At 37.2% G+C, this 11,821-nt stretch overlaps 1 protein-coding gene across 2 annotated transcripts in view; it reads left to right on the top strand.

Moving 5' to 3' along the window:
* Slc46a3 (solute carrier family 46 member 3) overlaps positions 1 to 9,337 on the top strand; it is an 18,737-nt gene extending 9,400 nt beyond the window's left edge. For both annotated transcript variants that reach the window (XM_010623849.3, XM_010623848.3), the window contains exons 4-6: positions 315 to 398; positions 6,098 to 6,254; positions 8,141 to 9,337. In XM_010623849.3, coding sequence (XP_010622151.1) covers positions 315 to 398; positions 6,098 to 6,254; positions 8,141 to 8,225 — 326 coding nt within the window. In that variant the 3' untranslated portion in view covers positions 8,226 to 9,337. The remainder of the gene's footprint in view (positions 1 to 314; positions 399 to 6,097; positions 6,255 to 8,140) is intronic.
* The last annotated feature ends 2,484 nt before the right edge of the window (positions 9,338 to 11,821 follow it).

Genomic DNA, 11,821 nt, shown 5'->3' with positions numbered 1-11,821 from the left:
ACCCCTGAAAAAAAAAAAAAAAAAAAAAAAAAAAATCCAGAATAACTTTCAAATGACCCAGGGCTGGGGATTAGCACAGTGGTGCCGCTTGCCTTGCAAGCCCAAGGTCCTGAGTTTGATCCCCAGTACCAAAAGAACAAAACAAATCAAGTGACCTATCTATTTAAGTCTTTAACAGAACTCGATCTTTAGATGCAGTGTTAGGATGCTCATACAAAATGAAATGTTTAGACAGAGTATTTTCCGTATAAAAATTGCCATTAGTGTTCTTAACTAGTCTTATGTGATCATTTATCCCATCATTTCTCTTACAGTCAGAGTGCTGTTCTTTTTTCTTATTGCACCACTGTCTGTTTTGCGATCCATGATGTCAAGAGTGGTTCGTTCTACTGAACAAGGTGAGTTTAATTTGTTTAAGGAATATAGTGAGTGTTCTGACTTAAACCTATGTATGTTTGATGCTTCAGAATATTCTACTGCCCCAGTCTCCTTTTTAATTAAGTGGTGAGCTCAGGCAGAGAAGCCACTGATCAGGGTCCTTTCTCTGGCTCTGCCCCACCCCACAAGAAGAAAAGAGAGACCTGAGGGCCAAATGGATGCGTTCCCTGGAGCCCACAGTACTCTCCCCTTCTGCTCAGCTGACTACATGCATCTCTGTAGTTTCCAGCCCATGTGGCTCTGGGTTCATGTCCAGTGACTGCTCATGTGATCCTCTTTTGTGAACTATGCCCCCATGCGCTCCTTCTGGACCACAGTAGACAGCCACTGGCAGAACCCTTCATAGGAAGGTGAGCTTGACCTTGGAATTGCAGAGCTAGGGCTTGCACTGTGAGTAGATCTCTCTTTCTGAGCAAAATGGAATAAGGCATACAACAGAATGGGGATGGCTACAGGCCAATTCTCCCAGGGCCATCATGTTCCTATGTGAAACTTTTTTTTTTTTTTTTTTTTTTTTTGGCCTTGAATGCACTATGTAGCCCAGCCTGGCCTTGAACTCATGATCTTCCTGCTTTGGTCTCTTGGGTGCTGGGATTATAGTTGTGTATCACATGTCCAACTTCTACCTAGAACTCATAAGTTTAAGAATTCTACATTTGTGTCTAGCCTTCCACATTATTATAGAGGTCTGTTTCCTACAGTGAAGCGAGATATATTTTAAAATTAACGGTTCATTAGCTATACTTATAACTTTTAGATAAAGATTTCACTCAGTATCTGAGAAGGTTTGGCTTCAGGACTCGAGCAACCAAAATCCATGTATGTTCAAGTCCCTTATATAAAATTTTACAGTGTTTGCACAGAACCTGCACATACCCTTCTGTATACTTTAAATCATCTCTAGATGATGTATAATACATAACACAATGTAAACACTATGGAAATAGTTGTTATGCTGTAATTTAGAGAATAATGAAGGAAAAAGTCTGTACATGTTCAGGACAAATGAAGCCATAAGAAGGCTTATGCCTAACTGTAATTTTTGATCCACGATTGAATCTTCAGAGGAGGAATGCATGGATACAGAGGGCTAACTGTACTTAGGAGATACAAATATAGGACTCTAATTATATTCTTACATTGGGTCTCACAAATGTTACCACTAGGCCTGAATCTGAGTCATATCAGGAAACAGAATACCACTCAGCTGGCTCAAATTAAGAGACTTCTAAAAAGTGTGGTATAGGGATTGGGCAGTATGGAGATGGCTAGCAAGGTGCTCAGATTGGGACGAAGCAGAGAAGAAACACCATTCTCCAACCCTTTGACCAAGTATGACAGAAAGTTGAGCCAGCAAGGAAGTCCAAGTCATATAATCTAGGGAGTAAGGCTCCCAAACACAGAACAGGGCACAGGAGATCAGACACTTGGCACAGATGGAAAATAACCAGCACAAAAGATAGAATTAAATTTTTAGGGCTGGGGATTTGGCTCAGTGGTTCCGTCGCCTGCCTCGCAAACACTAGGACCCAAGTTTGATCCCCAGTACCACAAAAAAAAAAAAAAAATTCTAATTAGAACTACTAATTATATATTAGTATATGAGGTTATCCTCTTCCCTTTTTGTATCATGTGAATGGTGTTAGATGTAGGTGCTTTCTTTTGTTTAATATATTAGCCTGGTGCAACTAGTCATGTTTAATTATTTATAAATAACTCACAAGTATACTTTTGTATTTATTCCAGGTTAGTCGACACTGGGGAAAACTGAGTAATTTCATACATTTAAAAATAATATTTCTTGATTCTTTTTCATTCATAAGCTATAGCTGTATATGCACACAACTCTTATAGAGTATGTGGTAATAATTACCTTGGAAATCATTTACAAATATAAACATTTATTACTAACTATGCTCTGTAAGATTGTACCCACTTCCTTGGATGATGCAATAATTTCTTAGATATGACACCAGTAGCACAACAAAAGACAAAATAGAAAACAATTAAATTTAAAAATAAATAAATAAAAGTATTTTATTTTACTTCATTCCAAGTCCATCCTTTGAGGGCTGGATGTGTAGTGTGGTGGTAGAATACTTGCCTAGCATATGCTAGACCTTGGAGCCCATACCCAGCACTGAAATTTTTTTGTGTGTGTGCTTCAAAGAACACAATAAAGAAAGTTAAAAGGCAGCATACCGAATTGGAGAAAATATTTGAAATCATAGGTATGAGAGGATACTTGTATACAACATATATAAAAATGCATTAAAAATCAACAACAAAATGACAGACAATTCAGTTTAAAAATTGAGCACAGGATTTGAAAAGACATTTCTCCAAAGAAGATAAACAAATAAATGGCCAGTAAACACACGAAAAAGCTTGAATATATTAGCCATTAGGGAAATAATAGTCAAAACCACAGTGAAGACCAAAAAGATGGCCAAAATAAAACAGTCCGTAAGAAGTACTGGTGAGGATATGGATATATTAGAACCCTCATACACTTCTAGCTGAAATGTAAAATGGTGCATCCTTTGCAAATCAGCTTATCAGCTCCTTGAAAAGTCAGATTACCTTATGAACCAGAGAAATGAAAACATACATCCTCATAAAATCTTGTACACAAATGTTCATAGCAGCAATATTCACAATAGCCAAATGGTGGAAACAATGTAAGTAATGAATTGATAAAATATGGTATATGAGCTAGTGGTCTTTTATTCACGAGTAAAAAGAAATGGTTTTCTGACACACACCATGACAAGTATGAACTACAAAATCATTGCACTAAATGAAAGAAGCTAGTCACAAAATGCCACATATTATCATATGAATTTGATTCCATTTATATGAAATGTTTAGAATAGGCAAATCTGCAGATTTGTAATATCTGGGTAATAAAAGAGTAACTGCTAGTAGAGATAAGACTTTCTTTCTGAGGTGATGAAAACATTACAATTAGAGAGTGGTAATGATTGCATGACTCTGTGAATGTACTAAAAGCTACTAAATTATGCACTAATTTAAAAGAGTGAGTTTTGTGTTATGTGAATTATATCACTAAAGTTGTTAGCAAACAATTACCTGCTTTAGCTTAGATATTAAAGGGGATTTTTGTCAAGATGTATAATTGATTTTTTTTGGTACTGGGGATTGAATTCGGGCCCTTGTGCTTGCAAGGCAGGTGGCAGCACCACTGAGCTAAATCCCCGTATAGTTTCTTATTGTTTATATTTGGTTTAGCTTAAAAGACTTAAAAATCATCCCATACTATTAAATACAATAAGATTTTTAAATGTTTAATTCATATTTTGGCATTTCTTACTCTGAATTATAGTAACTGTGAACTGTGACTCCATTATTCTAGAATAATCTATTTTGTCCCTAACTGTAAACTAAGAAGTACATTGGAGGGTGTCAAAGTTTCCATTATTAAATGTATTCCACCTTCATTATTTTTTTAGAAATGGCCATTTTTGTAAAAATATTGTGTATTATATAATAATCAGAGAAGAGAGGAAATGACATAAAGATTTTTAGGTGTCTCTCATTATCTTTATTATCAAGAAAGATAAGAGGCTAGGGGTGTGGCTCAGTGCAAACCCAACCCTGCACCACGAAAGGTAAGAAAATGGAACTCTGGTAATGATTATTAAATCTCTGTGCCCTATACAGATGTGAAACTCATAGGTGAAGCCATCTGAATTAGCCATTTTGCCTTGCTCATGAACTCCTTGTGATTAAACAACACAATAAAACAGACCTAATTTTTTTAAGTTCTGTTGCATTTTTTAAAGTTTTGAAAATAAAATCACTTGTACTCATTTAATCTTGCTTATATCTGTAACTACTGAGTAAATAGAACTGCGCAGAGAAGTTTAGCAACAAGCTAAAGCTATTTCATAATAGTACATTGTATCTGACAAATGTTGTCCTGTCTGACCTGTTTTCCAACAGAAATGGATTAAAGCCCTTACTTAATACAACTAGCACTCTGCAGTTTGTCCTCCATAACATTATGCATATCTGGCTGCAGCAAGAATCACAAATAAGAGAATACTGTGGTAGGCAACTAGAGCTTTCTTCCAATTAAACTGAGTTTATATATTACAAGTCATAGAAACAGTCTGTGTGCTACTTAATGACTGATGAGTGGGGTCCTGAGTTAAGCATTTATTCATTTATTTGACAAATATTTATTAAATGTCTACCTTGTACCAGGATAGTTGGGCCCTGGAGACACAGCAGCAATCAAGGTAGATGTTACTTGGCACTGACAGAGCTTTCATTTTAGTCAAAAGACCACACAATATTTTGCAGAGATTTATGAATGCATGCCCTATCACTCAATGAAGAATGATTGAACAAAGATACATAGAGTGAAACCAAATGAAAAGATTTTAATGGAAAAAAATGAATACATAGTCTAAAGACTAAGACCCTTAGGAATATTAGAATAGAGACCTTAAAAGTGCAGTCGAGTTATGAAAACATTCCTTAAGCTTGCCTCTCATTCCTATCAGTTCAAGCAAACTCAATTATTTACATAATTTGCATTGTCCAAAAATAATCTACAGTTGTTCATGGAAAAGTAAATTTGGCAAAACAGGTAAGGTACAAGCAGTCATTTGATGACAGTTTGCAGAAGGCAGAAACCACCTGGGGCCTGAGACTGAGGAAGTCATCATGTTGGTCTGGCTGAAAATGGTCACAAAATTTTATACTTAGTGATGCAAAATATGACAAAGGAAGAGAGGTACATCAAGGTGTCCAGCCTGTCCTTAGAGGTTTAACCCTTCATTCAGTGTGGTTTTCAGATTCTTGGTACAACTAAAGAATTGGGCAAATGATATCGATTTTTAATTGTGACATAGACTGCATGTGCAGTCATTTTGTGCTTCTGAACATTACTGAGCAGGCTGCCCTTTACCAAACATGCAGAGATAGCAAGGGTTACTGCCACAGTCTTCTCAGTCTGGCAAGGTGCCCAAACAAGAGGTAGAAAATAAGAGGTAAAACTGCATTTTAGAGAACCATTTAACATTGCACTGCAGCATAAACCTTTACTAGAGCCTTGGGGTAATTGTGACATGCAAAATTCTAGAGGTGACTACATTTTTTGGGTCACTTTGGAGGGATGAATGAAACTGAAGCTGTAGAATGCATGATAAGAATCTTATCTCTGCCTGCAGCTGTCACGCTTGCCACAACTGAGAAGCCCAGGAAAAGGACTTCTTTTCTTTTCCAAAGGAGTCCTCCTGTCACACAGTGTCACAGATGAATGTAAGACATAGAGTGGGAGAGGGCAGGACTATCTGTAGCTTGGCGTTAGGCTTTGGAAGGAGAAGACACTGCACTTTCCAAACAAGTCAGCTGCTAGTACCTTTTTAGCTTTGACCAAGGGACACTGGAACTTGGTTCTTTTGGGTTTTCAGCATCTCTGCTATCAAGTCCAAGGAGAGCTTTTTGCCTCAGGCTCTCTGTCTGCAAAATGGATTTCTGATTTATCCAGGATTTTGACAGAACATTTTTCTTTCACTAAGCAGTGTCCCATCTTTGCTGTTTTCAGTGAATAAATTTTCTTTATTAGTTTTGTTTCCTGTTTTGTAATTGTCTTTTTTTTCCTCCCTATACCTCTACCCTTGTATAGGTACCCTGTTTGCTTGTATTGCATTCCTAGAAACACTTGGTGGAGTCATTGCAACTTCTGCTTTTAATGGAATTTATTCAGCCACTGTTTCTTGGTACCCTGGCTTCGTTTTTTTGCTGTCTGCTGGTGTATTACTCATTCCAGTGATCAATCTATGGTAGGTAATTATTTTTAATAATTTTTTTCAAAGGGCAGCCCAATTAAAGGAATTCCTCAATCTCACAAGTAAAAATTACATAGATCTATTAGAATTTTACCTTAGACTGCTTTTCTCCAGATCTTTTGGATATGAAAACATTTGTCAGTAATGTTGGAGATGCTGAAAGAGATGGTGGCAGGGCTAACCAAACTAAAAGAAAGATTGGGTCAGGGACCCCAAGAAGTTAACCTCTGTTTTTGTTTTTGTGGTACTAAGGATTGAAATGGTACAACCTAGCCCTTTTATTTTTTGAGATAGGGCCTCACTAAGTTTCCCAGGTTGGGCTCAATGTGGCAGTTCTTCTGCCTCAGTCTCTCAGAGTAGTAAGATTATAGGCACATGTCATCATGTGTCTTTAAGTATAAAAACTGATGAAATTTTTATCTTACAACAGAGATATTGATATTCAAATGATGATTCCCCTGAGTATAACATCCTGATGGCCAAAGATTGCTCTAATAAGATTTCCTTTAATATGGATTATTAGATAAATGACAAAATGAGATAGAATGCACCAAATATTAAGAGGTCTGTTTTTTTTTTTAATGCTGGCTTCTTTAAGGCTCCCTTTTTAATGTGAACATTCAAATCAATACAAAGTGCAAAATTCTATTTATGGGTAGTATATACAATAAAGAGATATAAACATATTTTTGTCTTCCAACTAACAAAAAGTGTGAGCCAACTAAATAAGTGGTCATGGCAACACTCAAGTATTTATTTGGGGGCCCAGAGTGGTGAGCTAAGAGCTCATTAACCTGATTCTGCTGAACTTTGTCCCTTTCACATGGTTGGTAGCATGGTATGGTGATGGGAAGCAAGGGGAAAAGTTTACAAGGAGCTGGGCCTTCTCTTCAGCGCTTTGGGGTAAGGCTGTGAGTGGGGAGAATAGTGTGTACAATCTCTGCTGTTCAGCATTCTGCTGAGACCATGGACTCCATGAAGGCTGGCCCAGGTCTTATTCACAGCAGACCCTCCATAGATACTGTTCCAATTGAATTCTTATACCTAGAATACACTGTCAGGAAAGGCACAGTGTATAATATTATTTTCAGTTCTTCTATGACAAAAACATGATTTTTACTAGGTGTCTTTTATTTTGGGTTTTTATTCTTAGGGTTTTTTGTTTTTGTTTTGAGACAGGTCTTCTTTCAAAAACTACATAGTGATGGATCCAGTGATCCTTTTAAAAATAAATAGTAAGAAAATAATCAGGAATATTGTAAAACTGACATATAAAAGGAAGCTTATTTCAGCAAAAAAACTTAAGTGATCAAAATGTCCAAAAGGAAGGGAATGTTTAAGTCAGTGATGGTGCAGCCATATCAAGAAAAGTGACTTAATAAGAAATGCTTACATGGAGATAGATTAATGGGTACTTCTAATTTTATTTTTCATGTATGTATGATTATTATAGTTATGAAAAAAAGGCAGTTATCCTTTTCATAAGTGTCGATGGGCATCTGAGTTTTAACCCTGTTTTGCTCAATATTTTTAAAATAAAAATCTCTTGGTGTTTTATTTCCAAATGTCCTTGCTTCCTAGCTTCAGTTCCAACTATTGAACAGAAATTCCAGTAATAGCTTTAGTTGTTAAGGATTGTACGGGTACTCCACAGGGGAAATAGTGGGATATTAAGGGTCTAGAAGAGAAAAACCTCATAAATGTTTTATAATTTTGAGAATGTTCATGAGTTAGTTGAACTCAAAATGCCAGGATGCTCCTTTTATATGTAATTTGCATAATTTATTAAAAACCATGTAACCATGAAAAAGATGGAGTACAGATGACTTATTTATGCATTGCCTTAATCTGTGACACAATACTTTGTTTTGCTTCTACAGTGCTACCAAGTGTATCAGCTGGAATGAGGAGAGCTATGCAGTTCTTGCACAAAGAGAGCCCAGAGAAGACCCTTCAGACACATGATTGGGAACATTAATGGGACATACGGTACTTTTTAAGGATACAGATGAACTATGCAATCAATGCTTTATTAATAATCAATGTTACACAGTCCTCTTTTTCCCCAACAAAACAGAATCAGAGCCTGGCTTTCACTTCTTCCAGCACTTTGGCCTTTTTAGGACTTTGGGCTTATCCTGCAATATGTTTACAATACACCAAAGAAATCTCAGAAAACTTGAGTTTGGACTTAAAGAAGAAACAAACTAAAAAGTGAAAAGAGGAATTAAGAAACTCTAATAAGGTCAAAAGCAATAATCTCAATGACATACTCTGGTCACTTTTAATACCTCAATTTCTTCACCTGCAAAATGGATTTTTGGATCACCATCACGGAATTTGAAAGTATAATGAAAAGTTAGGAAAAATGATGAGTATAAAAATAGTGATGTTTCAAATATTAATAATATAATTTCACCTATCCTTGAGTAATTCTTTGTTTTATCAGTAGTCAAAGCTTTTAATAGACACATAATCCTTAAAAGAGAAGCACTTTAAAGAATATACACTTCTTACTTCTCCTAATTGGTTTCATCAGTGACAAGCACAATACGTTTATATGTAACAGGTGACTGAAAAAATATTATAAATAAGACAGTCTTAAAGAAATTTAAAAACTCAATAGTTAATTGTGATGAAAAGTAATACTACAGAGCAGTGGTGGCAAACCTATGATACCCCAGTGGGTCCACAGAGCCCTGTCTGTCAGCATGTGAGCTAAGTCACCCTAGCAGCCGAGCGTCAGACAACAGGTGTTTTTTTCTAAATGAAAATATCAGTTTCAGGTTTAATTGCAGTGTTAGTACTTTGCAATATATAAGTGGATTTGGAGTTTTAGTTTGGGCACTTGGTCTCTAAAACGTTCTAAAAGGATGTCCACCTTGCATAAATCTTGGCTAGAATTTTACCTTTAATCTTTCTTACCCACCTTTTGCTCATCCTCAGGGCATTTCTAAAATACAGACCTTGCACTCTACAAGTTAGAATCCTCAGCATCTATTGTCCATAGGAAGTTGATCAAACAAGCAAGCTATCATGAACTGTCCCCTTTGTATCTTATTAAGTAGAGCTTTATACTCATCCTAGGATCCATCCTTTCAGAAAAAACACATTCTCTTGTACCACCATGTCTTATTACTTAGTGCCATTTATCCTTCCTCCCACCCAATATCAAAACAGTCAGTCAAAACATTGCTTTACTGGTATAGCTGATTGTATTAGTTACTTTCATGTTGCTGTGACATAACAATGTACAATGAAGCTTATAAGAGGAGAGATTTTTGACCCATAGTTTCATTGGGATCAGTCCATTGTCAGCTGGCTAGAGAGCAGAAACAGCATGGTGGAAGGGCCCAACAGTGGACAGCTGCTCATCTCATGGCATCCAGGAAGCAGAAGGGGAGGAGACAAGGATACACCCTTCCAGCTCACACCTTCAGGAACTCACCTATTCTGAGCAGGCCCCATCTCCTAATAGCACATAGTACATTCAGCTACTGAACTCATCAATGAATGAATCCACTAATGAGTATAGAGCCCCCATGGTCTAATCATCTTCCAAACATGAGACTAATTGGGGACATTTTAGACCTAAACTGCAGTGCTGGTGTTCTTGATATGTCAGTCACCCCTCACCTCCTCCAACCCCTCCAGGGCTGTTATAGCTCTGTTTGTATTAGTTGGTACTTACCAGAGTCAGATGTAGGACCCAAAGAATCCATTCAAAGACTTGGAGCCCACAGCAGTGTCCCTTGCAAGTCTGTATTGAGGATCTACACTGGAACGGCCCAAGGGCCAGTAGTGAAAGCTCGGGGAAAGTCCATGCCAGCAGGGTGAAGGATCTGTGCTGGAAGGCTGAGAGATCTGCACTCGAAGCCAGGAGACAATGAACATGAAGATGAGGACTGAAGCTCTCCCAAAGGAAGGCAGCAGTCAAAACTCTCCTGAAGAAAAATCACTGAAAAGCAGCTTCTTCAGGAAATTCAGCATCATGCAATCTTTCCCTCCTATTCTTTTATGCCATTCCTCAGGTGGGTCTTCCACTCTTAGAACCATGCTGACTCAGTTCAGCTAGGCCTTCCCACTTAAGGTGACCATCAGTTAATCTACCAGTGTGTGTGTGCACGGATGGATGGTATGGTATTTCCACTCCAGCATTTTCCATTACCCAGTTTTTCTCTATTTGACAATCACCTCCTTGAGGACAAAGATTTTTTTTATTATTCATTATATGTTCATTAAATGTTCATGGAATTAAACTAATGACTACAAAACTTTATTTTTGTGAAATTTACTTAATTCTATATATTAAATGCTATATGAGATGATCACTGATATCATGCCATAACTATTAAGCCAGCTTTGTGAAAAAATTGAAAAATATGCTAACCTGAACATTTTTTTTTTTTTTTTGATACAGGGTCTCACTATGTAGTTGAGACTGACCTGACCTGGAACTCACTATGTAGCCCAGGCTGGACTTGAACTCACAGTGATCCTCCTATCTCAGCCTCCCAAGTGCTGGGATTACAGGCCTGCACCACCATGACCGGCCTTGCTTTTTGTTTTGTTTTGTTTTGTTGTTGTTGCTGAACATTTTAAAATCAATTTGTTGTGGGATAAAAGAGACAGGAGACCATTGGGACCCAGGAGGATTTATTGGGTACATTTTAACTCAGTTGGACTTTCTGTCTAAAAAGACTGAGCACCAGACAAGGAAATGTTTTTGGTTTTTATACATTTTCTAAAAGGGGGTGGTCTTTCCAGTGACATGAAGCAGGGGGTGGTGGTAGCAAGCAAGGTTACAGAAACAAAGCAAGTTAGTCACATCTCACAGGATGACAGTTTTGCTCCTTGTGAATCTTGTGAGAACAACACATCATGAACTCTGTTTACAGGACATAGTTGCCAGTCTCATTTATCTTTGAGAGCATATAATTTCTTCTTTTGTTGTTTTTTTTGTTTGTTTGTTCCATTTTTTGAGACAGGGTCTCACTATATAGTTGAGACTGACCTGGAACTCACTATGTAGCCCAGGCTGGTCTCAGACTCACAGCGATCCTCCTGCCTCAGTCTCCTGAGTGCTGGGATTACAGGCATGTTGCCACCATGCCTGGCTTTAGAGCATATAGTTTCTTAAAGGTTGCAAAGACTTCATTTACAGGAAGGTAACTGTCTGCCCTATTAGTATGGGGTAAGGGTTAACTTTGAAGGCAGATTTCTGCAAGAACCTAGCTATTTACCTTTTCTGTAGCAGAGCAGAGGTCAGTGGGAGTGGGGAGCTGCAAGGAGCTAGGAGACTGCTTTTTAAAAGGAAAACTGATTTTAATTTCTGCATTAGATTTACAGCATTTTCATAGGTCCTCCAATATCTTCCATTTTCTAATTACCATATATAATACACACAGGTGCCTTGAAGTGCCACTGCATGGTTAATTAACTTCTTTGTAATCTGAAAGCAGATATATTTGTCTATTTGGTAGTACTGCTTTGGGATTTTTTTTTTTCTGTAAGATAACTAATGACTGCTTGACTAGCAAATAATACTTGTAATTTAATAT

Source organism: Fukomys damarensis, unplaced genomic scaffold, assembly GCF_012274545.1.
Source record: "Fukomys damarensis isolate Sample0158 unplaced genomic scaffold, DMR_v1.0_HiC HiC_scaffold_38, whole genome shotgun sequence".
In the NCBI taxonomy this organism is placed as follows: Eukaryota; Metazoa; Chordata; class Mammalia; order Rodentia; family Bathyergidae; genus Fukomys; species Fukomys damarensis.
The sequence above is the reverse complement of the archived record's forward strand: the minus strand, read 5'-3'. Positions and strand labels throughout refer to the sequence as shown.